A 25839-nucleotide genomic window follows, 5' to 3' on the forward strand; every position below is an offset into this window, starting at 1 on the left:
CCCAAAGACTCATTCTCATTGCGGGAGATGCCAATGATCCGAAATGCCTTGGTTTCCACAGTGTGAAGCCGAGAAAGGTGGGAGGCAGGAGCACCAGCCCAGAGGGGAGAGCAGTACTCCATCAGGCTGCGGACGAAAGCTTTGTAAGTGGTCAGGAGCTCATGTGGGTGAGGAAGGACTTTGCACGACGGAGGATTCCCAGTCGGCGACTGGCTTTGGAGGCGAGGTTTGAAATGTGGCTTTCCCAGGAAAGGTCATGGCAGATAGTGAGACCCAGAAGCTTGAAAGAAAGGACTTCTTCCAGAGGATTGTTGAGAAAGTGGATGGGGGGGGGGGTTCTAAATGGTCCTTTCGGAGAGACATATTGAGAGTGTGAGATTTGTCCGGATTGAAAGACATGTTCCATGTGTTGGACCAGTTTGTGATTTTACCCAGATCTGCAGTAAGTGAAGAAGCTGCTGCTTGCCGGTCTGAGGGATGACAGATGGTACGGCAGAGGGTGGAGTCATCAGCAAAGAGATATAGAGGATTTCCCAGAGAGTCGGAGAGATCATTGATGAAAACCAGAAAAAGAACAGGGCCCAGAACGCTAGCTTGAGGAACTCCAGCCTGGACAGGAAGAGGGGATGAAAGAACTCCATTGAGGGCCACACGTTGACTGCGACAGGAGAGTAAGTCTGCGAGCCATGAGTGGAGATGGCCTTGGATACCATAGGAAGAGACTTTGGTGAGCAGGGCAGGGTGCCAGACTGTGTCCACCACAAATTCTGGTGGCCAAAACTTGGTGCACATCCCTAGTCGAATAATGGCTTTTCGACTCATGACAATAAAACGTCTATTATATGGTGAAGTAGTGTCCTGGCGTCCTCTCACCAATACCTTGCTTTGGCAAAGAGATAGAATGGACTATGACCGGGAACTCTTCCTCATGGACCTGAAGCAGGTTGATAGAGCTTGGCTCCCTGCTTTTCATCAATCTCTTCTGAATCCTTGCACTGTCGGAGTGCAGCGGCTAGAGATCTTCAATGATGCCAGGAAGTTTATGCATGAGCCACGATTCTAAAATTAATTATTTGCTGGAATATTTCCCAGCCGATCCTTCATTGAATACTTTACAAAGAGTGGAATAATTGAAGTGCAAGATCTTATAGAGCCCTCCTTGAAGCGATGGTTGCCTGCTGGCTTGGTTTCTAAAACAAGCTGAATACCATGAATGACCATGACTGAATGAATGCCGATTACCAAATGATGTTGCTACTTGGGCAGCTAATTACGAGACAATATAAAAAAATAACAAGAATGAATACCATGAATGACCGGGTGTCAAATAAAAGTCGATTAGTTTATGATGTTGATACTTGCGCAGCCGATTACCAAACAATACAAGCTGAATTCTATGAATGATCGCGAGGTCAAATAAAATCTGATTACTAAAGTAATTTGATAATACTTACATTGCCGATTACCAAACATAACAAGATGGTGACTATGTGCGACCCCCACCCCTTGAATGTCGTGACGTCGATTTCTTCGATAAAACGAGGCCAATGGAATCAAACAGCAACTGCTTCCCACATACAGTACACGATGTGCAAACGATATAAAATGTGATTTTTACAAACCTAATGACACCTGAGTGTTAATCAACCTGAGCGACTGCGAAAAGTTAAAACAGAATTTAAATTGAACTTTTAAAAAACCAATTTGAAAACCCCTCCTATTGACAGAGTCAAATGTCAGGGTAAAAATTGGATTGCTTTCAATTAGAATAGTGGGTAAGGTCATGAGGAGAGAAACCCAGACTTTTTTACATTTAAATATTGGGTGGAATGGACTAAACGAAGAAGAGGATTTTCACCGAAGCTTTCCTGAACTTTCAATCATTGCCCAAAAACACCATGACGTGTTCTCTTCAAACAGTGACGTCATGAAAAGTCGGTGTGTTCCATGTCATGGGAAAAAAACACACAACAAAAAACAACAAAAACAATACATGGATTTTGTCTGTACGGCCTGTACGGCACCGTTGGGGAACCATTGGAAGGAGACTTTACCTGCAGGAGCTTTCCTCACTCCAAATTGGAAGGTGATGTTGGTCACACGGGAGACCTAAATTGGAGACTGGTCTATCAGGCCCTGGCCACACAGGCTTGACTCAGAAGTTTAACCCCTCTATGTCTAATTCATGTCCCTTTTGTAAGAATATTGAAAATTTGTGTCATGTGTTTATTGAGTGCAATAGATTGTCATCTGTTTCTGTATCTGAGTCGCATTTTTTGTAAATTTAAAATTGTTTTTTCTTTTCCAATCTTTATTTATGTGCTCTCTTTCAACTCCGGAAACAAATCTGTGTTTTTGCTTTTGAATTATTTAATTGCAGTCGCTAAGCTTGCAATTTATAAAACCAGAAAAGCCAGATTGGTGAAAAGGAAAGATGAAAATGCACTTTTTTATTTCAAAGGCATGGTGTCTGCTCGTATAAAACTGGAACATGCATATCATGTAAACATGGGTAGTCTTCCTGTGTTTGAAGACTTATGGTGCAATGGTGGTGTCTTGTGTAAATGTATTGAGAATGAAGTATACCTTTGTTTGTGAAGTTGCAACAATACAATTAATCTTTGAACCTTCATTGTTTATCGGACCCAGCTTGAGCACCTGTACTTGAGAAATGACACTTGATACTCACGTTTTGATGTTTTTTCATGAATCTCAGGCAAATTGTGCCTTAAGAATTGATTATTTTGTTTCATCTGCTAAGCAAAATGTTTAAACATTTATCATGAAAGTCAAAAAAGTCTCGTCTGCACCTGTCCGTGTGTGGGTCTGTCTGTCTCCCTCCCTCGCCCACCCTCCCTCCCTCGCCTTGCCCACCCTGCCTACCTCCCTCCCTCTCCCCTCCCTTGCCTGGCCTGCCCGCCCTCTCTTCTCCTCTGCCTCGCGTGGCCCGCCTGCCTTCTCTCCTCTCCTCTCCTCTCCTCTCCTCCCCTCTCCCTCGCCTGGTTCGCCCGCCCTCTCCTCTCCTCTCCCTCACCCTGCCTGCTCGCCCTCTCCCTCGCCTGGCCCACCTGCCCTCTCTCCTCTCCCTCCCTAATTTTTTTAAACTTTTTTACAGAGTGAAAAAGTGCATGTCGAGCTCAGATTCAGATACTGATTCCACCGTCAACGATTCCGAAGGTTCGTAGAATGTTGAAAGTGTTCATTGGGACTTTGAAGAAAATATTCGAGACAAAATTAGTAATGGAAATGCTTTTGGGGGAATTGTGGAGCCATATTGTTTGAGCCTTGTGCGAGCGATTCAGAGGAAGGCGGAAGTGTTTATGAAGATGAAAATGCCGGTCGCACGTTCACTACAGATCAGTAATGTTGGATTTTCTGTTCGATTGGCAGGTTATAAGGGAGCGATTTAGTATTAGTTGATAAATCAGTTTATATATTAAATAGAGCAGAAATACCTGCAATCGCCCGACAGCACAGAGCCCGTCCAGGCAGACTCAGATACTATGGACAAAGTGGGTGACGAATGCTTTGTCCCAACATCGCAGGCTGACCAGGTGTCTTGTATGTTGCGGGATCGTCCCATGTCATATTTTTCCCGGACACCATTTGTATCTGTGCCGTGACCCATCGTCATGTCCATGAGTTGCCAATATCCCTCCCCAGTGGATGGGTGATTGTGGAGGGTGGTATAGAATCGTGGTGTTGGTATTGTGAGGGTGATGATTGTGGGGTATAGTGAAGGGGGAGGGGGGGATGGTGAAAGGGGGGGGGTGGAATGAAGGGGAGGTGGGGAATGGTGGAGAGGGGGTTGGGGAATGGTGGAGGGGGGTGTGGGATGGTGGTGGTGGTATTGTGAGGGTGACGATTGTGGGGGATGGTGGAGGGGAAGGGACCCTGAAAGTTTTTGCATCTTCGGTCAAATCCTCTCAGAGGAGTAGATGATGATATATACATGCTGTTACGTTTATGGGGGGGGGGGGTAGGGTTTGGTTAGATAGATATTCCCATAGAGCAGTGTGGTCCGTGTATCAGTAGTTAGCCCATCTTGATGTAATAAGTTGGGAAAAGTTAGCTGAAGAATTATCTTGTTTGAATGTGCACCATACAAGGGGAGGTGCATGGTAATAGTTAGGGATTATGGTTCAGGAAAATGTGCATATAACCTCTATGCAAACCTCTACCGGGAAGTGCCGGGAGACTCAGCAAGAGAGATAAAAGGGGATAGAGCAAAGCATCGCCTCGGAGGGGTGGAGCGTTGCCAGGGAGAAGAGGGAGGAGCCAGATTGGGAGGTTGAGGTTCAAGAGAAGAGCACTGTGAAAGTCTGTCTGAGAGGACAGAGAAAGGCTGAGGTAAAACTGGATGGATGAAGAGTGTGCGGAGGAAAGCTTTCTCTTAGGAAGTTGTCCTGCCTGCCTGCCTTCGCCCTGTGCTTGTTCATCGCCGTGGTTATCACCTCATCATCCCTTTTCATCTCCTGCTTGTGGCTGCTACGCCCGCACCCATCCTCTTACCCGCTAACACCAGAGCTGAATCCCCTGGTCTTATCCCCTTCACATCAGTGACCAAGTCCGGAGTGTGGCGCCATAGCTTTTATTCTCAATGTACATTATAAATTATTAATTAACTGCATTCATTTCCAACGCATCCCAACCAGTCATCGTCTCCTCACGATCACCATCCCTGGTTCATTTTATTGTGGTTTGTGAATAAACTCGTTGGTTTCAAAAGCTTTAAGATCATTGTGTTTCTCCTCATGATCTGCGCACTCATCTGCTATAAATTCAGAATGTCTCCACAGGAGTTAAGCCGTTCGGAACATCACAGGATTATAACCTCCCACTGCAACAAGCTCGATGTTTGTTGATCCGTTGATGCTACATTTGCTGATCAGAAGTGGGATTTAGAATCTGAGAACTTCGAAATTTATAGTTAATTGGTGTTGGGATAGCGTAGAGGATCGCGCTGAAAATTTAACATACATATATATATATATATATATATATATATATATATATATATATATATATATATATATATATATATATATACACATATATACACACATATTGAATTGTTTAAGCATGCACGGGAATAAAGCCACTGCACAAAAGTGCGGTGCTGCAGGATTATGTGGTCGAAAGAAGCAGTGAGGATGAAGGAAGCGAGCTGGGGTTGGGAACCACATACATGGCAAGTGACAGATTTTACGTGTTTGACCCGTTTTGTTTCTGAAAACCTAGACCCATTTTAGTGTGGCCAAAACCCGTATTTGATGGAAAGTATGATCAATTAAAAAGCAATGTTTCACTTCCATTCCACTCACAAGGATTGACACAGACTGATAGACCTGAAGTCGATATGCAAGGCATCACTCTGGTGTCTGGTCAAACGGCTGTGTGACGTCATGAGCTTTCCCTCTCCGAAGGCCACGTCGACGTCCTCTGGGATTCTGCACGAAGTATTGTTACGAATCTGGAAACCATTCGCATTCACACATACAGTTGACCCAAAGTTTAGTTATTTCGTTAAGTGTATGTGGATAGTTAGAATCCCTCCCCTATGTCTAATGGCTAAATTTCATGTGTGCGCTGCGAGTTTCTTTCCAGTTAGTTTTCTCCATCAATCCACTCCACTCCTTCAGCCCCATTAAGCACGTGCTCAAGGCCACGAACGTGGACGGAGTTTCCATCGCTTCAGAGCCGACTCCGCCCCAGCAAGATGGAATGCTCCTCTCGTCCAATCAGGGGTGACATCGCTTCAGCTCCAACTCCGCCCCATCAAAGAAGAATGGCTCCCCTGCCGAAACTGGGGAAGGCAAAAGAGCCTCTCTCGGGGGAAGAGCACCAAGACGCCGACACGCCCCTCCTCCAATCACGGCTGGCCACCACGTCCAATCCGGAGGCGAGTTACCCGAGAGCGGATCCCTCCACCCCGCACGGGAGAGGGATAAGAAGGATCGCGAGCCGTATCCGGGGGGTTCCTTGGTTCCTTGGAGGTTGTTCCTTGCTTCTGGTCTGCTGGGCTCTCTTGGTCGTCGGTCATCGTTCGTGGCTGGCCGGGTCGTTCGTAGGATCCTGATTCGTGGGTTCGAGTCCCACCGTGGTGGGTTGTGTTTGAGCGCTCGAGCTGGGGATCCCCGTTCCCTTCCACGGACTCCGAGCTCCACAAGTGCGAGTCGGTAAAACCGACCAAACTCTAACCCCCAGCTTGCCTATCCTCCATGGCTGGAGGGTCCGAATCAAGGCCAGTTGGCACCATTTCCTTTTGGGTGTGTGCGTCCATCTGTGGCCAGTCTTGTAAGTAAAACTGTTAAGTGATTGCCATTGTACATTTGCCTGCATTTATATTCGTGATCAAGTCTGCTCTGTGTTTCCCTCCCAATTGCCCCTTGTAAATAAATAACTGTCAAATGTTCCAGTTCGTTGTCTGTTTTCTTTCATTGGCCTCGCATGGTTCGGGTTTGAGTTATAGTGAGGCCGATTGTGCCGTAGATTGATATTTGGACCGGCGCGGCTTTGGTAATTCCCGCTCAGTTATGCTGGATCCGAGTCGGTAACAGCAACTCGGTTTGGACAAAGCCTGCCGAGGGTGTGACTTCCCCGGTAGCTCGACCGTGCGGCTAATTAGGTAAATTGGAATCAGGCAAAAAGACACTAACCGTGTCGTCGAAATATTGGCGTCCACGGTCCATTGAGCGACCCATCGACTTCGGAGTTATCCGGATTTGGGGGGGGGGGAAACGGCCCAACTGCTCCATCTTGCGGTCGTTCCCCACCCCCGAACCCGGCACTACAACAGTATAACTTCATTTCCGATCATGTCGACCACATTTTCTCCACCACGAATCAATTGATCTGTGCTTTCCAATTCTCTCTTCCACTTCTTGGTGATATTTATCGGTCCTTTTGAGTATTTAAATGGTAGGATTTGACTTGATTCGATTCGGATCGTTTTCTTTCATACATTGTGTCCACAAATTACCAAATTTAAACCGTAATTATATTTTTTTGAATAGGATACGTGATACCATCTAATGACAAAGACCTATGGAGAACAGGCTTGATTGCAGTGCAGTATCCTATCCTATTTCATTGGCTGGAGGGCAGGATCCCATTTCATTAATGTTTATGATGGTTTGAATTTGGAAGGGTAATTTGTGACATGAAATATCGTTCATGTTGTTGTTTCGTATGCAACCTGTGCTTGCTGGTTGCATCATATTTTTTCTAGAAGCAAGGTTGCTGCTGATGCAGTGCCCGTTAGCAGAAAGCTGATACTCATTTTGCCGACCTTGCAAGGATGATAGGCTGAAACAACCCATCTGGTGATATTTCAATGGCACAACAGGGGCTCAAACTCAAGACTTTTCTTGAGCCACCCCTTAAGACCCAAAGATCTTAAGCCAGCCACCTAAACCGTTATGCCAACACCAGGCTTGTATCATTTATGACGAGAAGAGATCAGGAATCACAATTTGGCTTTCTGTTTACGGTCATTCAGTGTTCAGCACATACTTGTCCTACCTCACAGTAATGCCAAAGAGGAAAGTATCTTCTCACAAGGTCACAAGAACAAGATCGATTGCCGAGGGTGCTTGTCAAATGAGGTCACCTGCTCTCCTAACATGCAAATTGAGGATTTTAGAAACTTGACAAATTTGTTGACCTTTGGCCTATGTTGACCTTTGGCCTATGTTGACCTTTTAACCTCAACAATAAGCTTCCTGCTTTTGCCAAACTCTACCATGTGGTGAAGTTTCGTGAAGATCGGTTCAAAATTGTAACCTGCAGGCGATAAACAGACACAGACAGACAGACAGAATAACAAATTCGACTGACCGATATACTTTAAAAATCTTTGATTTTGCAAGTAATAAAAAATAATGAAAGAATGGAGGGACAGATGGATAGAATGGGTGAACGAATGGATAAAAATAATGAACGGATTGAAAATAGAATAGAGAAATAAATAATGAACTCAGAGAGTGAACTAGAGGGGGAGCACTCGGTAGAGTGCAAAACCTCCGCCGCCAATACTGTTAGGTCACTCAAGTGAACCTGATATCCCATTCATTCAATTTGACGTCAACAGTGCTCACAGAGTTATAGTTTGCAACTTTCCCTTTTATTTTTAACTTTTACATACTCAATTCATTCGTCATAACTAGATTCCTTGAGACAGAAATTGATTTTACGTGGGCATATCCACCTGAAGTTCCAAAATCAGCCGCAATTATAATTTTGGCATGTTTTTTTTTGTTGGAAATCACTTAAAAATGTAGAAATGCAAAAAAAAGAAATCGAGATTTTGTTGAAAAAATAGTTGCAAAATTTTTTTTTCTCTAACAAATTTTTTTTTGGGGGGGGGGGGTTGGAAATCACTTAAAACATGTAGAAATGCAAAAAAAAAAAAAATTCAAACATTTTTTCAAATTGGCCGCAATAGCGGCCATATTGGATTTTGGACCAAGTCCAAAATCAAATGGCATGATCCTTGGACCAGACCTAACCCCCCCCCCCCACCAAGTTTCGTCGAAATCCGTCGAGGAGTTTTTCCGTAATACTGTTCACAAACAAACAAACAAACAAACAGAAAGGGGTGAAAACAGTAACCTCCATCCATCTTCGATGGTGGAGGTTAATAAATGGATTGGAGAGGAAAATGGAGGGACAGTTACTGAAAACGAATGGCCTGGAGGAGCATTGTGCCAGTGTGAATGTCTCTTTGCTCCAGTGGAAAGAGACTGTCCACGTGGTCAGAGGGGTTAGGCTCCATGTGTGCGAGGCACAAAGTGACTTGCAGTGCTCATGGGTGTGCAGTTGGACCTGGCGGGGGTTCTTCTGGCAAGCCGAGGATCGACAAGGTGCGACGCAACGCCAGCTCGTAGGTACGTACATGTGGCCAGACCTGAGCCGGCGGGCCAGTCACAAGGTCAGCATCGGCTGCAGGAAGGGGCAGAAAAACCCAATAATGGGGTAAATGCAACCGCATTTAGAAACATGAGGCCAGGAATTGAAAATTTCAATGGGAAATTATTTTGCAACAGCCTTGGTGGGAGTTGGTCCGCTGGCTGCATGATTTGGACCAGGGGAGGTTAAGGGGGTTGGCATTGTGGGAGATTCCCCCCCCTCCCCTTGGAGATTGGGTTGGACCAGGCAGCTTGCGATCTGCACTGGCAGAATTTGGACGTGGGGTGTAACCACAGGTACTATGGCATGACCCGGGCTCCACAAGGAGTCTGGAGGAGTGTGGCGCCCTCTGTCCAACAGGGCGCCATCCAAGTGAGCGTCTCGGGCCAGTGGGGTCGCCAGATACTGGAGGGGGTTGAGACCTCTGGAGGTCTGAGGTGTTTCCCCCTGGGCACCGGTCATGGTGCACCATGAGTACCACAAGGGGGAGGTGTTGCTGGCCATGCTTTGGTTGCGGCACCACTGAGGGAGGGCCAGTAAGGGCCTGATGAGATAACCATCCAGGCATGCGGCCTAGCAGCCTCTCCCTGAGGCTCTGAGACAGCCAGCATGTGGCAACCTGCCATGCTGTGCTGGTCTATGGATGCAGGTTGATCCGCATGGACTGGGTATGCATACAGCCCACTGGACAACTACCGGATCATCTGTGGAAAGTTATGGAGTGTTTGGGAAAGGCCTGAGAGGCCTGTATAACCATACACAGATGGTCCACTCTGATTTATGGGCTCTGTCTTTGGGAAGAAATCCATTGGTTTTCATTGGAATTGGTTTCATGGGAAGAATGGCTGCAGCAGGTGCTGCTGGTATTGAACATGCTCCCCAATGGTAATTTGGTTTATTAAATTTACCTTTCCCCATTGTCAGGACTCGCTATGCTTTGCTATTGAGGGTATGCAGATGAGTTGGGGAATTGATGTGGGTGACTGACAAGAGTGGTCATGAGAGCCAAGCATGTAGATCGGGTGGAAAGGGTTAAAATGTGTGTTGTGTTGTAAATTAACAATTGCATTTTGTTTGAGCGGTTGTGATTAGTGTGTACGCAGGCCATGGCAGGTTAGGTGCAACATCGGGAGTATTGCAGGAGGTGGAGAATTGTATGACAGTGCGGGAGGGAGTGACATTTGGGGTTTTATGGATGGGGAAGGTGTGTGTGTGTGTGTGTGTGTGTGTGTGTGTGTGTGTGTGTGTGTGTGTGTGTGTGTGTGTGTGTGTCCGCAGGTACTGATGAGGCTCTGGCGGAGTGGTGACTGCAGCCCCACCTGATGCAACTCGCTCCTGGCAGCCGGTGTTGTCTGGAGTTCGGGGGGGGCTGTCGGAGGGTCTGGTTTGGACGACTAAGAGGCAGGAGACCCTTGGCGACCCGGGGGGAGGCCAAGAATGCCGGAGGCCAGGAGAGGCTGTCTTGTGGAGGCACTCCCTGGTGGGACGTATATAATTTGATGGTGGTTGTTGGTCTTGTGTATGAATGTGTGAATGTTCCATTCAGTCCCATGTGACTTGACATATGCTATGAAGGGTAGGTTGCCTGCGAAATTGAATCGGTAGTTTTCAAATTTGGTATTTGGGCTCAGCTGACAGCTGCAGCAGGTGACATCCACTGGGGGTTGTGGTCAAGTTGTGGGGTTATTCGATAAGGTAAATTGTGCACAAGGTAGGCCTGTTTGTGTTTTTGGAGCCATTCTCTCCCTGCCCCAGGACATCGGAGCGTGGAGACAAGAGGGAAGAATCCACTGTATGTGTAAATTTTTGAATTTTACTTGCAGCTAAGGGGGTAAATACAGAAAGGAGGTTCAGTAAGTTAGCTACAGCTCGCTTCCCACAACACCTCCTGATCTATTTAACTGAGGTTAATCAGGTGCAAATCTGTAAGTGTTGAGGTTGGAGCTGTTTCCGCTGCAATGAACCTTGCAGGACCTGTGGTTCGGGGGTGGGTGTTAGATATTCCCAGAGAGCAGATAGGAATGCATGGAGCAGCATTGTCCATTCATTTATGAGTAGTTAACCCATCTTGATGTAATAAGTAAGGAAACGTTAAATTATGAATTGTCTTGTTTGAATGTGCGCCATACAGGGGGTGGTGCATGGTAATAGGAATTATGGTTCAGGAAATTGTGCGTATAACCTCTATGTAAAGCTCTACCAGGGGGTGCCGGGAAACTTGGCAAGAGAGCGAAAAAGGGAGGGGCGGAGCGTTGCCCGGAGAGAAGAGGGAGGAGCCGGATGGGATGGTTGGGTTTCAAGAGGAGAACACCGTGAAAGTCTGAGAGGACGGAGAGAGGCTGAGGTAAAACTGGAGGGAGGAAAAGAGTGTGGAGAAGAGCTTTCTCTGAGGAGGTTGTCCTGCCTGCCTTCACATCCTGTGCTTGTTCATCGTCCTGGCCATCACCTCATCATCCATCATCCTGCTCATCATCCCTTCTCATCGCCTGCTCATGCCCATCCCCCTCCCAGCAGTGCCGAGTCCCCCGGTTTTGTCCCCTTCACATCAGTGACCGAGTCCAGACTGTGGCACCAAAGCTTTTATTCTCAGAGAAGATAATTAATTATTTATTGATTGTATTTCTTTGCATCCCATCCAAACTCGCCATTGTCTCCTCACGATCACCATCCCTGGTTCTTTTTATTGTGGTTCGGGAATAAAAGCTTTAAGTTTGGTTTTAAGCTTTGGTTTAAAAAGCTTTAAGGTTCTCGTGTTTCTCATGACCCGCGCAAGTGTTGTCCACCATTAATTGGGAACGTCTCCACAGGAGTTAAGCCGTTCGGAATAATGTGGGATTATAACTTCCCGCCACAATGAGCTCGACGTCAGTCGAGCCATTGATGCTGCAATACTTTCTCTCCACTATAGATGGTGGTTCATTTGACTTGCAGAAATTTGTGTTGATAATGGATTATTTTCAGGTGCTCTTGTGGTAACTGCCGGGCAATGGCAACAGCATGGGTGCTTGATTCACCGCTCAAATCGTCCATGTGCATATGCTGGTAGCTGGGTAGAGATGGTGTTACAGTTTCGAGCGATGGCTGTTTCTTCCACTTCATCATCCTCTCTCAATAGTGGTGGATAACCACAAGATGTAGCCACCTCTGTTGTTTCATTAAAGGGCTCTGTAACATGTACACTGTACAGAGTACAAAAGTGAACATTTTGTAGGCCCGATTCACACTCGGGTATTTCGGACAAACGTCTTCCAATTTCTGGCAAACTTAGGGTGTTTCGGACAATGGTGTAGCATGAAACCATCTCGGTTTGTATTACTTTATTTGTGGAAAATATCGTGACGTTGAACTATTATGTCGCATATTTGTGGAAAATCGAAAATGATTCGCCATTTGAGTTAAACCATGTAACCCGTAGACAGTACGGATCTGGTTGTCTACTTGCGTGTGCAACGTCACGGCCAAAATGAAGGAGAAGATTTCGGCTTTTAATCACAAATTTATCCACTTTATAATTCGGAAATGAGAAAAAGGCATCATATCTATTGTGTAGGGTATCAAGGGATAGATTAGCATCGAGGTGGTCTGAACATTTGGGTTGCCCTTCATTCACCTTGTTGACTGGAGAAAAAAGCAACATCACAAAGAATCAAAGATGGTATTGCCAGTGCCCAGAGTACCCCAGGAAGTTAAATCACTTCCCCCAAGGTCAACAACGCCTGTTTAAGTCCTATATTGATTGGTGTGTCTGACTGCTTGGATGTTTGATTTGTTTTCTGGCTGTTCTATGGGTCTTACACTATATGTTCAGCTAATTGCAAGTTACGGATAAGTAATCCCCCATTACTCACAAAATAAACCGTGCATTCGTTAAAGATCCACAGAATCAAAAATCATGTTTGGTTTAATGAAAATATAAAAATATATATATATATATATATATATATATATATATATATATATATATATATATATATATATATATATATATATATATATATATATATATATACGCTTATCACTTTATCGTCGTCGTTTTCTTCAATAAATACCTTGAAACGAGGATTTTAATGTTTTCTGTCATTTTACGCTTGATTGGCCCCGCCCTCAAAAACATGGCAATCATACAACGCGTAACCCGCCACGTCATCTCGACTTCGGGTTCATACATGGACGGTCTTACACGCACCTTCGACGTAGCAATTTTGACCATCTTCGTAATCTGAGGATTCTTGATCAGAAAATTATGTCAAATTCGCTTTCTGAGAGTTTGAAGTGAGTTCTGCGCCCATTATGCATTGCGTGCCAAGTTTTTAACCTTTTTTTTTACATCATGGCAGTTTTCTAGAAATTTTTAGGTTCATTTTTTAACTAACACCTTAATAAAATTATTTGATGAAAAACCACATTCAGTTCTTTGTTTATTACTTAAAAATCAATATAATCACATCAAAAATATATCTCTTATTTTTTTTGATTTTGTGGACCTTGAAGGTTTCTATCTATTTCGGGTTCATCAAACATAAGGCAGGCAAAATACCAACACAAAGCATCCCTCAAATAACCGTGAAATATCCATACAATGTTTCAATTAGCAACACAGTGGGCCGTCCAGGCAGCTGATATTGTGATTAATCCTCAGCATAACTTCAGAACAATTGTATGAAATGGAAAAATAAGGTATGAAACAAACCCAGTGGTGAAACAGCTACAATTTGTCTGCTGCCTGTGGATGCTGGAATCAAGCAAGTGCCAGGTGTTCCATTTACCTGACAATATTTTATTGAACCATAATAAAATGTCAGGTGCTTGTGGCATGGAAAAATAAGAAGCGACAGATATCAAGCAATAATATTTTTCGAACTGTGTGTTGCCACACGTTTTGGCTACTTTTCAAACTTCGCCATTTTTTAATATGCAAGAAGAGAGAGCCAAACCATCTGGCTGGGACAACACTGATGATGATCAAAAGAAGCCCATCAATGTGTTGATGCCTAAATGATTGGGGAGAGGGTGGGATGGAAAGCGGTTTTGGGTCGGGGGAATTTTTAGTCATGGAGTTAAGACGGAATGCGATGACCACATACCTGAGGTGGAGAATTCTCCTCGGGAGACTGCCTTTCCTTTTAAAAGAGAGGATGGAAACATCTACGAGGGAAACAGCAGACACACAATCAGTAAGTGCAACGCAAAACACATCATTAAGCATAGGTCGAACATTCCAAACATAACTTTGATAAATCAAAACACAATCCGATGTTGCAACGTTTGTTTTGGGTTTATGATTAAACCATAAAATGATAAAGTTTATCAGCAAAGGCGATCGTTACCAAGTGAAATACGACAGAAACTGCACAAAAAACTCCCCCAAAAATGCATAAACACCAAAATTGAAACCAACAGGGACCCAACTATTTTAAAGAAACCAACATGGCAGCATTTCTGTACAAGCTGCTTCTCTCCCATCCCATCATCATCTTCCTCTCATCTCCTCTCCTTCACCTCCTCTTCCAAATCAAATCCAATTCACCGCATTTCTTTCTCTTCTCAATTTCTAAAATTCCACAATGAATCCCTTCCGTTCTCCCCCAAAAGCCAAATGATTAGATGCTCCTTCGATCAGTTCTTGAAATGAATAAATGTTACATAGTTTGTGGAAGTCTGAAGCCTCACAAGATGGGTGTTTCAAAGTTATCAACAATTCAATTCGAAATATTAATTTGACGACTAAAAATAAATCCTGCACATTTGCATATTCAAATGACCTCCAAAAATCTAGCTTGAAACAAATGCAACCGAAGGGCTGATGGCGCTAATGGATTCTTAAATGTCAAAACCCATCAGCAGCCCTGTAATTATTAAACAAAACTTCAATCAATACCAGGCCATTTGCATATGCAAATTGCACAATTTAGATGAGTGCAGGCGAACATAAAGGCATGCTGACAAACACCGATGCCTCCATAGTTTTTTTCCTCTTCACAATGTACTACATATATATATATATATATATATATATATATATATATATATATATATATATAAAATATATATAATATAATATTTATAATATAATATAAATAATATATATAATATAATATATATAATATAAATAATATAATGTAATATATTATATGTATATATATATTTCCGTCCAGAGTTGAGAGCAATATGGACATATAAAAATTGCACCATACTTTTACACAGCAAGCTGATGAGAAAGAGTACTTGCTGGTACTTACTGGTTTTTGTAATATTTGCATGCAATCGAGAAGCATTTACAGCAACCACAAACCAATTAATATGTACAAGATCAACTTATTTACACATACATGTAAAGTTATGGCTTCAAAACATGCACTTACTTACAAAAACAACCTCTGTCGAAGAAGGAAGAACAAAATTATTCAAAATCTTCAACAACGGAGAAGGTGAATCTAACACTATTTTGTGTCTTGCACCGAATACGTCATCGTGGTGTCGGTCCTTCCCTTCCCTAACTTCTGCAGCACATGGCTGCTGGGCTGCATCTTTGCTGGTGGTGCGGCTGTGCCACTGATGCAGTGCCCCTTGTAGGCTGGAGCAGGAATTTGTAATTTGGCCATGGTTCCGGTGATAACTCACTGACTCTTTGCCAAAGACACCGTCGGATGCTTAACGTCCACCAAGCTAGCAGAAGGGACATTCAGTTTAACATCCATCTGAAGGATGCACCTTGATGCCTCGCCCAACCTACGAAAGACCGAAACACCTTGCCCGGCCTTACATGTATGAGAGTTTACAACTAGGCTGAGATTCAAACCCAGGCATGACAGCTTAAAGGTGAGCGTGCGTACCTCGATGCTGTGCTGCCAGCCCATGGTATAGGTAACGAAGCGTACTACAATCAAAGGTATAGCCAATCGAGTCAACAGGTCTCGGGACTCTCGGTTTAACAAAGCATAAGCAAGGAATGGAAAGCACCACCTGAAGTTAAGATGGCTGTCAATTTATTTCAGCTATTTCACTTCTCCATACAGTGTGAATGTCCTGAACAGTGTAAAATGATTACCAGGAAATATTTCCATATTACAACATTGCAAGTTTTGATTTCTTAGCTTACAAGCAAATGTGATAATTACTATAAAGATACGAGGTATATGTGAGGTCCTAAAATTTGTGGGAGAAGCACATTCAGGATGGGGAGTGGGGGAGCAGTGTGGGAGCAGTGGGGGAGCAGTGGGGAATTGAAATGGTGACCATGAGCAATCACAAAGACCTTTTTCCTTTAGGAAATAAAGTTCACATTGCAACCTCAATGTCAGCACAAGGAGGCGTCATCTTATATATTATTTCCGAGTTTGTGGTTTCGTGTCGCGCTATCTTCGACTTTGTTCTGCGCTCGAGTAACGTGATATTCGGCTTACATTATCTCAAAGACCATATGAGGTGCATGGTACAAAAAAAAGTAAATAAAATGGTTCTGAAACAGTGAAATCGTATTCCACTTACTGCATTAAAGTAAAATTACTACTGATACTCTGCATCAGTTCCTTTCTCAAACACACCCACCCCAACATGTCGCGCAGAGCGCGGGTTATGCTCGTCTACATAACTTTAAAGTTCGTTCCAGATTTTTTTTTTCACTCCAAACATGGAACTCGAAAAAGGTTTACCACAACTCCAATGTACTTGTTTGCAAAAAAATAAAAAACGGAATCAAATTAAAATTTTCTTTCAAACATAAGAACCCTCCATGCACAGGCTGTGTTTTCAATCATCACTCGATCAAGGAAATTTCACACACCGAGTACGCACAGCAAGGTAGAGGTGTAAATTTTAAAACGCAATTCACCTGGTCAAGATTTGGAGAAAGTAACAATATTGTTGCATTCTTCCATTGGTGGACTGTTACTATGATGCACAGAAAACTTGGTGAAGCCCAAACAAGCAAATTATTGGGAGGAACAATGCTGGATGTTCTGCATGAATGCAATCTCCCTCAGAGGCTATCGACAAGAACTGTCCAGAATTGGATTTGTGCAGCAGGTTACAAAGCCAATAGAGCAACATGATGTCCCCTCCTCACTCCTGAACACAAGGAGGGCTGCATGGCATTGTGCCGAGCACTTCAACACTGGAATTTCACATCCTGGTGGAAGACAAATTGGTTTGAGAGGTGGTTTCTCCTGCATGTGACTGATGGAAGAACTCATGTTTGGTAGCAACCGAAAGCACACGCATATGCCCCATGCACACACACTGTAAAGTCCAAACAACCAATACAACCAACAACATTGTGACTCCATCACATTTAGTGGCAGATCAGTTATCATAAGGGGCTGCCTGTTACGATTATAAACCTGACCTTGTCACTGTAAAGGTAATCTGACAGGCGAACAGCACTGGAGCCATTTTGAATCGTGTTGTTCTTCCGCATTTTGAGAACCTCCCACTTCTCACAAGACTTCATGGGCAACAATGGCAGACCCCAGAGTACTTGTGCAGTTATAGACTTCTTTGGAAATAATGCCATCACAACATTGCCCAAGCCAGCAAGGAGTCCTGATTTAAATCCAGTAGAGCATGTTTAGGACATTCTTGGGCAAAGAATTAAGAAAATGAACCCTCCTATGCAGACTCTGGCACAGTTGGAGGCTGCTTTGCACCGGGAATGCCAACAACTCCCTTTGGATTCTCTCTGGTGGCTTATTCAGGGGATGAGGAAGGTTGTTGCAGTCATTCGTTCTAATGATGCTTACACACATTATTGACCTTTTGAGACATTCATTCCATTGTGACATCATTGGATGTCATTATTTGCTGGTCTTGAGCCCTACATTACAAGCTGCATTGCAAGGAGCCCCATTCCAAAGTCAGTGTGTTTTTTGGGTGTAAAACAGAGCCATTACAGACATCTGCATTTTGTGATTTAAAAAAAATAATAATAAAGAATTAACAAAACCTCTAAAGTTGTCGCAAGTCATTTGTCAAACATGCATATTTTACCAACATATGGTTTTATTTATAATTGATGTTACGGTTTCTTAATAAGTGTCACATCTATTGCTGTGATCCACAAAAATACAGCCCATGCATCATTTCTTTCCACATGTGTATCATTCTAGTGGAGACAACACACATCTCCTTTTTACTACCATATTCCATTGAAACTTCGGAGTAGGTTGAATGAGCTGAGCCTCTGTATTCAATTGTAATCCAGTGACTGCAGGTTCAAATCCTGACTCAAGTGGGAAGACGATGGTTCAGTAACTTCGTGCATTCTGTGTAACCACAAAGAGTTTCAGCAGCACGTACACTCCTGGGAAGGTGGATAGTACATTTGATGAAACTGGAACACTATTAGAATGATCTCTCAACACTGCTTTTCCAATGCATGATTTTCAAGATGCGGCTCTTGGAAATGGCTCATGATTTCAGGTTAGAAATAAAACAGACATTAAACCCAAATCAACCGTTTCATTAAAAAATAAAAATACAAATAAAAAGACGCGAATGATGCAGCATTGCTTGCACGTTCTCAAATAAATAAAAGCATTCATTGCATACCAAGCAGGGACACTTAAAACATTTAAGCACGTTGAATCACTTGTAGTGAACTCAATTTGGTATTTATTCGCGTTCGATTTGGCTTTTATTTACGTCTCAAATCCAAGCCATCATGTTCTGAGTACAAGTCCGAGCAAGAGTGCAGCAAAAAGGAGTCAAAGCACTGGTCTCCACTGACTATGCCAAAGAAAAGCACCAAATAAATAAGTAATTATTTTATTACATCTGCCACCGAAGGTGGACGGAGGTTATGTTTTCACACCTGTCTGTCTGTCTGTCTGTCTCTTAGATGCTTGCAAAAATGGAAGATTTTTCTAGTATATTGGTTGGTCTTGTGCATTATACTCTCGGGGCTGGGCCTGAGTTGTATGCATTTCTATGTATAGGGGAAAAACCATTTTTATATGGTAGTATAGGTCCTAGGCTTAAAAAAAATTGGGTTCTCGCTCGAAATCCCTGTAGATTTTGCCCAGTTTGCCCCAAAAGTTGCCTGTCGGGCGAGAAACCATACCGGTCATATCTCGGCCATTTCTTGAGCGATTTTGGCAAAAGAAAATTTTGAATAGAGGTTTTTTGGACTGGGGAACACGTTTAAAACAATAAAAATTCGATACGGAATCTCCATCAAGTGATTCCAATGTCAATCGAAGGAATCGAACATGTTTATAGGACTATAGGTACCTACTACCATGACGAGCTTTGATATATTCGTGATTGTCATTTGTCAATGTGTTTTAAGATATATTTTAACCCTTTTTTTATCTCTCTTTCCATTTCAGATTGGAACTGACTAACATCATGATGGAATCGGTCAATCTTAAGGCCCGGTCACACCTTGACGTTTTAGCCAACGTATGCGGATTTTTGAATTTTTTTTCTAAAACGCTGGCACACGTTGAATACGTTAGGCCAAAAAAAAAAAATGTTGCATTGGCGTAACCCGCCCGACCCTAAAAATTCCGCCGACCCTACGTTTTTTTTTTGTTTTTTTGCTATCGAAAAATTTTGCCGACCCTATTTTATTGCAATTTTTGTTGTTTTGCTATCGTTTTCAAGTATCTTGTTGATTGCGATCGCGATCGCAAAAACCCGGAAGTGTTTCGGACAGAACCCGCCGACAAAAAGGGTGGTACTCGAGCCGGGGGAGATTTTGGGAGGGCTTTATTAGGAAAAAAAAAAAAAAAAAGATCCCGACCGACCTACCCTATTTTTCAGTGACCCGTTACGCCAATGCAACATTTTTTTTTTTGGCCTTATGGGTAAGTTTTGATAACATTGAGAGCACGCTGAAAAACACTGCCATACGTCGTTGTACGTTGGCTTTAAACATTGTACTTTTTGGTTGTCCTCAAATTTTTTCATGCTTGAAATTTCACGACGTATGCCGGCGTATGACTCACACGTTCCGCTACGCTGGCCACAAGTTGTATGCACGGTCTGCGATCGTTGACAGACGTCAACACATGCTACTTGTCAGTTAATCATAAGTTGAGACACGCCGAGGTAATGTTTAGCGTACCCGAAACTTATTTCTAACCTATGATTAACATGTTGTTGGCACGTTACGCGATCGTTGCCACACATCGACAGACGTTACTTTTAAGTTACTCAAAGGCTGAAAGACGTCGTTATAATGGATCGTCCTTGCGTCAGCGTCCACGGCCACGGCCAGGACACTTATTTGCAGTATTCTTCAAACTTTTCTTCGGCATGACGAGGATGTTCACACTTCGATGTCTAGCTTGGCTATGATTCCAATTGTCCATCGGCAGCGTCTATTTAAAATAGTCGAGTTTGAGCGTTTTAACACGTTCAGAAGAAACGCTTCAAATTTCCAAACCCCAGTGTCAAAAAACAAAGTCGAGTGACAACAATTTAAATCGTTCATTGTAAACAATGAAACTCGCTGAGTGGTACTGTTTAAAAGTCGTTGAGTGCAAAAAAAATCCAATTGTTGATCGCAAGCGTCTACTTTCAATAGTGGAGATGCAGCCATTTAAATCGTTGAGTTTATCATTTAAATCGTTAAATCGTTAAACGCAAGGACGATCCATCATAACCCACACCCTCCCCCTCACACTCACCTACTACTGCCAACATGAACAAACTACGACTAATACTAATACTGATACTGATACTGTTACTGCTGACATGGACATCGACTCAAAAAGGACTCGAAAACACTATTGGGTTCCCCTTTTATGAGCAGCATTTTTATATACCAATTCCCAAAACCGCTGGGAACACGTCTTTATTTGGCAGTTGTAAGCTAGAAACACGTTCATTTATTTTTTTTTTGTCGACCAGAAGAAGTCATTGGAATACGTCTACATATGTCGATGTGTGTTGGGACTACGTAAAGAATTGGTTCAAAGCACGTCAAATATAAGTTAGAAATAAGTTGCGCGTAAAAAAGACATTACCGCGACGTGTTTCGACTTATGAGTAGCTTATAAGTAGCCTTTGTGGACGTGTGTAAGCGTCCACATATCGTGTGTAAAACTTATCCCCATCGCATGCGGAACGTGTGTCATACGCCGAGTACGTCGTAAAATTTTGAACATGTTTAAAATTTCTTGACGTACTCTACTTACTACGACGTATGATAGCGTACTTTAGCGTTGTACTCACGTATACCAAACTTACTCATACCGTATTTGACGTGCCCCAACGTTTTAGACACATTTTTCTTAGGTCGGCATACGCTGGCAAGATCGCAAAGGTGTGACCGCGATGTTGTCACTTCCATTTCTACGGCAGTTATGATTCGAATCATTGTGCGTCAGCCTTTCAATAGGCTACGTCATGACATCGTCGGCGATGCGTGCAACGCGCTATGCCTAAGTTAGACTATCGTTGGGCATCGGTTGTGTAGGCCGACAACAGGTTCAGCATTCGTTGGTATAAGTTACCTATAACACAACGAAACGTTCTGTGTCCATTACCAATGTGTTATATATAAGACCAAGTCGCTATGAATACGTCCGAATCTTTAAAAAAAAAAACATCAAAAGTTCAACGTAAGCCAGCGTTTTAGATACATTTTAATACGTTGCCATCGCTGGCTAAAACGTCAAGGTGTGACCGGGCCTTTAGCGCTGCGACTGATGCTGCGGTTGAGTTTGATGAGGAGCTTTGTATTATTTGCTAATAGTACACCCAAGACAAGCTGATGTGTATACAACATGGGTGCGATCAGATTATATCCGCAAGTGAGACACAACAAGATGCGGTGCTTGCAAGGTTGAAGAAGTTGACGCCTGGTGCTCTATTCAATTATCATGTCACAAATGCGTGCTACAAGGGCTACACAAATAGCACCAAAATTTCCAAGCTTAAGGCGAAGCAGAAAGAAGCGTTGAAGCAATCTGTGCCCTCTGGTGATGATGCGTCAACCCAGTCACCAACACCTACCACAACTCGTTCACAGTCAAACAGCATGTGAACACCAGCTTGTGTGGCACCTGGTCGTGCCACTGTGTAATATCAGTATACATGCGTCATATGTGGCAACAAGTCAGTCAACCGTGACTTCACCAAATATCGAATCGACGAGAGCAACCAAGCAAAGATATTCCAAGATGCAACCGTCTACTTCCAGGATGATGTTTTCCGTCGAACTTATGACCTTCAAGAGGAACATGCTGTGTATGGGGCTGATATTTATGATCACAACCAGTGCATGTGCAAAGATATTCAGCAGTATGAAAGCTCCAGAACTCTTAGTTCCCCTGTACAACTCAATGCCAAGCAGCGGGTGTGGAATGAGATCATTGACGAGATTGAGATGGGTCTAAGTGCTGGCAAGGGTTATGAACTTTCTACTATTCGAGACCAGATGAACAGCCGCCTCGGAGGTAAAGGTAATGTCCAGAATAGGGATGTGAAGGTCCTCCTCTACAAGCAGTTCAACGACCTGATAGACTTTGCTTACTCAAATTCTGAAAGAAAATGCCTCATGGTATTCCATGTGCTGGGTAATGAGGCAAATGTACTTGCTGAGCGTATCCGATCAGTGAATCCCATGCATTTTGTAGCAGCTCAAATCAAAGCATGCTTGCACGACTATGACTTCGACTTCGATGATCGCTTCTGTGATGCCCAAGATTTAAAGCAAGCCTGGTCAAAGATGAATATCCCAGAGCCCATCCTGCAGTTTTATGGCCATTTGTTTAATTTCAATCCAGCCATATACAGGGCCGCAGCTGACCAAGTAATAACAAGCGACATGCAGGAAGATGTCGATGATGTAGACCAGGAGGAGGAACAGGTGCCATGCAAAGATGGTTCTCTTTCAGTCCAGCGATGTCGGAAAATACAGACCATGTTCCAGCACATGTTCTACATTCACCATTCTGGCAGAAAAAGAACACCAATGTCTGTATTGAATGCCGAGTTTGCCCACAGTCTAGGACGTGGTGGCAAAATCTTTGTCACCTCTCTGAATCGACAGGCGCTGGCCATGAGCTACACTGAACTCTGCCGGTACTAGCATGACATGGCCACGTTCACTGTTAACCAAAATGAAGCGGACATGAAGTTGCCAGCCCATTTTGACCCAGGGAACTTCACATCAGCAGCAATGGACAACTGGGACCACGAAGCAGCAAATTCATCTGAACATGATACAGTGTGTGTCCTCTACCAGCATAAGCCTAAGGCTGTCTTATCCAAACCCAAGCGCTCTGACACATCTGCAGTTCATGGTCCGAAAGCTCTGAAGGAAGTATTGCCATGTCAGCAGCTACAAGAATTTGGAGAAAATCTGAAAAAGTATGACCTACCCAGATCCTGCAGAGGCCACGATCAACCAGCAGTCTACGATGACACGAGGCGGGACAAGCGACTATCCGATAAGGCTTGGGCCATAGGCAGACTTAACTTGGAAGTCAGTGATAGCCACATGGCAGATTTGGTATATCCGACAACTCAAACTATGCGATCGTGGACGCGGCAAAACTGTGAGATATATCCCACTGCACATTCTGCACAAACATCAAGGTCAAGACGTTTGCAATGTCCTTCCTGCCTTGCACTGCTTGACTGGATGTGATGCAACAAGCAAAGTAGGCACCAAGAAAGCTGCTCTCAAAGCCCAGCCCACCCAATTGCTAAGAAATTTTGGTAGAGAAATGACAATTACACCCGAGACCAAGGCTGACGCTGAAAAATTCCTCGTGCTGGTGTCAAGTGAGACGAGCCAATTTTCGTCCTTCTCACACCTTCGTGCCCAAATATATCATCAGACCAAGGCCTCATCACATCAAAATTTGCCTCCAACGTCAGAGGGTTTGCTTCCACACATAATGCGAGCCTTGTTTGGTACATACTCGATTATCCACCTCTTCCAACCCAGCATCATAGATCCACTACATTTTGGGTATCAGCTAGAGAACGACTGCCTTGTTCCAGTCACAGGGTGCAAGACTCTGAATAAGCGGTGGACAGTGACATGTAACTGTGGCAAGTGTGCTCGAGCCACGTGTGCATGCCGCATGGAGGAGGTGGGCTGCACCCCCTTTCTGCAAGTGCATGAAGTTGCAAGATGATGCCTGCACCAATCCATATAATTAGATCTGATATGGTGGAAGTTTACACAAATTCATTGTGATGTGGGTGTTAAACTTGATAAATTTGTGTGATATGGCAGTTGTGCAACAGTAAAACCTGTATTCCTTTTGTTAGCAAAAACGTATCATCTAAAATAATAAAATGACCGAAGAGATATTGAGGATTACAAATTTCGGACCTGATTTGGTTTCTCCGGAAGAGCTTCAGAGCCGCTATCATGTAAACCAGTTCTCAAATCGACTAAATATTGCTTTTAGCGTGTTCCCCAGCCCAAAAAAACCTCTATTTAAAATTTTTTGTCAAAATCGCTCAAGAAATGGCCGAGATATGACCGGTATGGTTTAACTATAGGGATTTCGAGCGAGAACCCAATTTTTTTTTAAAGCCTAGGACCTATACTACCATATAAAAATAGATTTTCCCCTATACATATAAATGCATACAACTCCGTCCCAGCCCCAGGAGTATTCGTCTGTCCATCTGTCTGTCAATCGCATACGTCGCAATTCGAAACCGATCTTCACAAAACTTGACCATATGGTCGAGTTCGTCAGAAGCAAGAAGCCTATTGCTTTTGAGATCAAAAGGTCAACGTAGGCCAAAGGTCAACAACTTTGTCAAATTTCTAAAATCCTCAATTTTCATCTGATTGACTACAAATTTGAACAGGATTTGCAAATCAGGTCACTGAATAGCCTGGTGTTGGCTCAGTGGTTAGGGTGGCGGCTTGGGATCCTAGGGTCCTGAGTTCAAGCCCCGTCGGCCACTGAATTAATACACACCAGGAGGTTGACTCAGCCTGTCATCCTTCCGAGGTCAGCGAAATGAGTACCAGTTCCAATGTGTGAACTGGTAGAGGGGCACTGCATCAGCGACACAGTCGCGCTTCAAGAAATGATAGCTACCCCGGCAGCTCAGCTGCCATACGACCACCAGTCACTTAATTCAACCACCAATTATTTTTGAGGTCAATAAAGGCAAAGAGGTCAACATAGGCCGAATTTCCAAAATTGTCAATTTTCATCCGATTGGAAACACAAGGAAATTAGACACAGATGGAGGCCATTCAACCGATCATGCCTGCACCTCATCAACACCACACCAATTTATCAACACAAGATTAAAAGAAGAAAATGCAAAATGTTTTTGTTTTGTTTTTTTAAATAAAGTATTTTGGTAGTTTTTGCATTTTATTTTTCCCAGCGGAGGGGGCACGGGATTGGTTAAAGAAACACACACCAACCACCCAACACTCCTAGACGAGAGCACCCACCAACAGCACTCCGTACACAATAACCCATCAAAGCTCAAGCCACCTAAAATTCCTGCCAACATCCCAATACCCCTCTTTCTCCATAACTTTGAGGTACCGATCTAATTCCAATTTAAACTTTTCTACTGTTTCTGCTGCCACCACCTTTCCAGGGAGGCCATTCCAGGCATTAACTACTCTCGAGGAAAAGTCCCCTGCCTTGCTTCCGTCTTAACTCGCCTCTTCTTTATTCTCCAGGCCATGGCACCTGGTCCTATCACTATCAACTCTGCTGAATAATTAATCTGCACTTATTTAATCTATACCTTTCATTATCTCAAACATCTCCATCATATCTTCTCGTAACCACCTCCTTTCTAGTGTATAAAGCCCTGTCTCCTTCAGCCACTCCTCATAGCTGAGTCTAGCTCGGCCCAGAATCATCGAGTAGCCCTGCACTCAACCCTCTCTATGGCATGTCCTTCTGGAAATGTGGTGATCAAAACTGCACACAATATTCTAGATGTGGCCCTCACTAAATTCCTGCACGATATTAACAC

The 25839-nt window shown here is 43.6% G+C and overlaps 1 protein-coding gene and 1 pseudogene across 15 annotated transcripts in view; one reads left to right on the top strand and one right to left on the bottom strand.

The window, feature by feature from the left end:
- The window catches only part of LOC147030477 (transcription factor 12-like), a 336231-nt gene that overhangs the window by 259544 nt on the left and 50848 nt on the right, over window positions 1–25839 (bottom strand). For all 15 annotated transcript variants that reach the window (XM_085874584.1, XM_085874582.1, XM_085874583.1 and 12 more), the window contains exon 3: window positions 13995–14055. In XM_085874584.1, the coding sequence (XP_085730710.1) occupies window positions 13995–14055 (61 nt within the window). The remainder of the gene's footprint in view (window positions 1–13994; window positions 14056–25839) is intronic.
- On the top strand, window positions 19255–23783 carry LOC147030478 (uncharacterized; annotated as a pseudogene).

Source organism: Eptatretus burgeri, chromosome 3 (genome assembly GCF_056783735.1).
Source record: "Eptatretus burgeri isolate ZD-2024b chromosome 3, Ebu_testis_v1, whole genome shotgun sequence".
Lineage (NCBI taxonomy): Eukaryota > Metazoa > Chordata > Myxini > Myxiniformes > Myxinidae > Eptatretus > Eptatretus burgeri.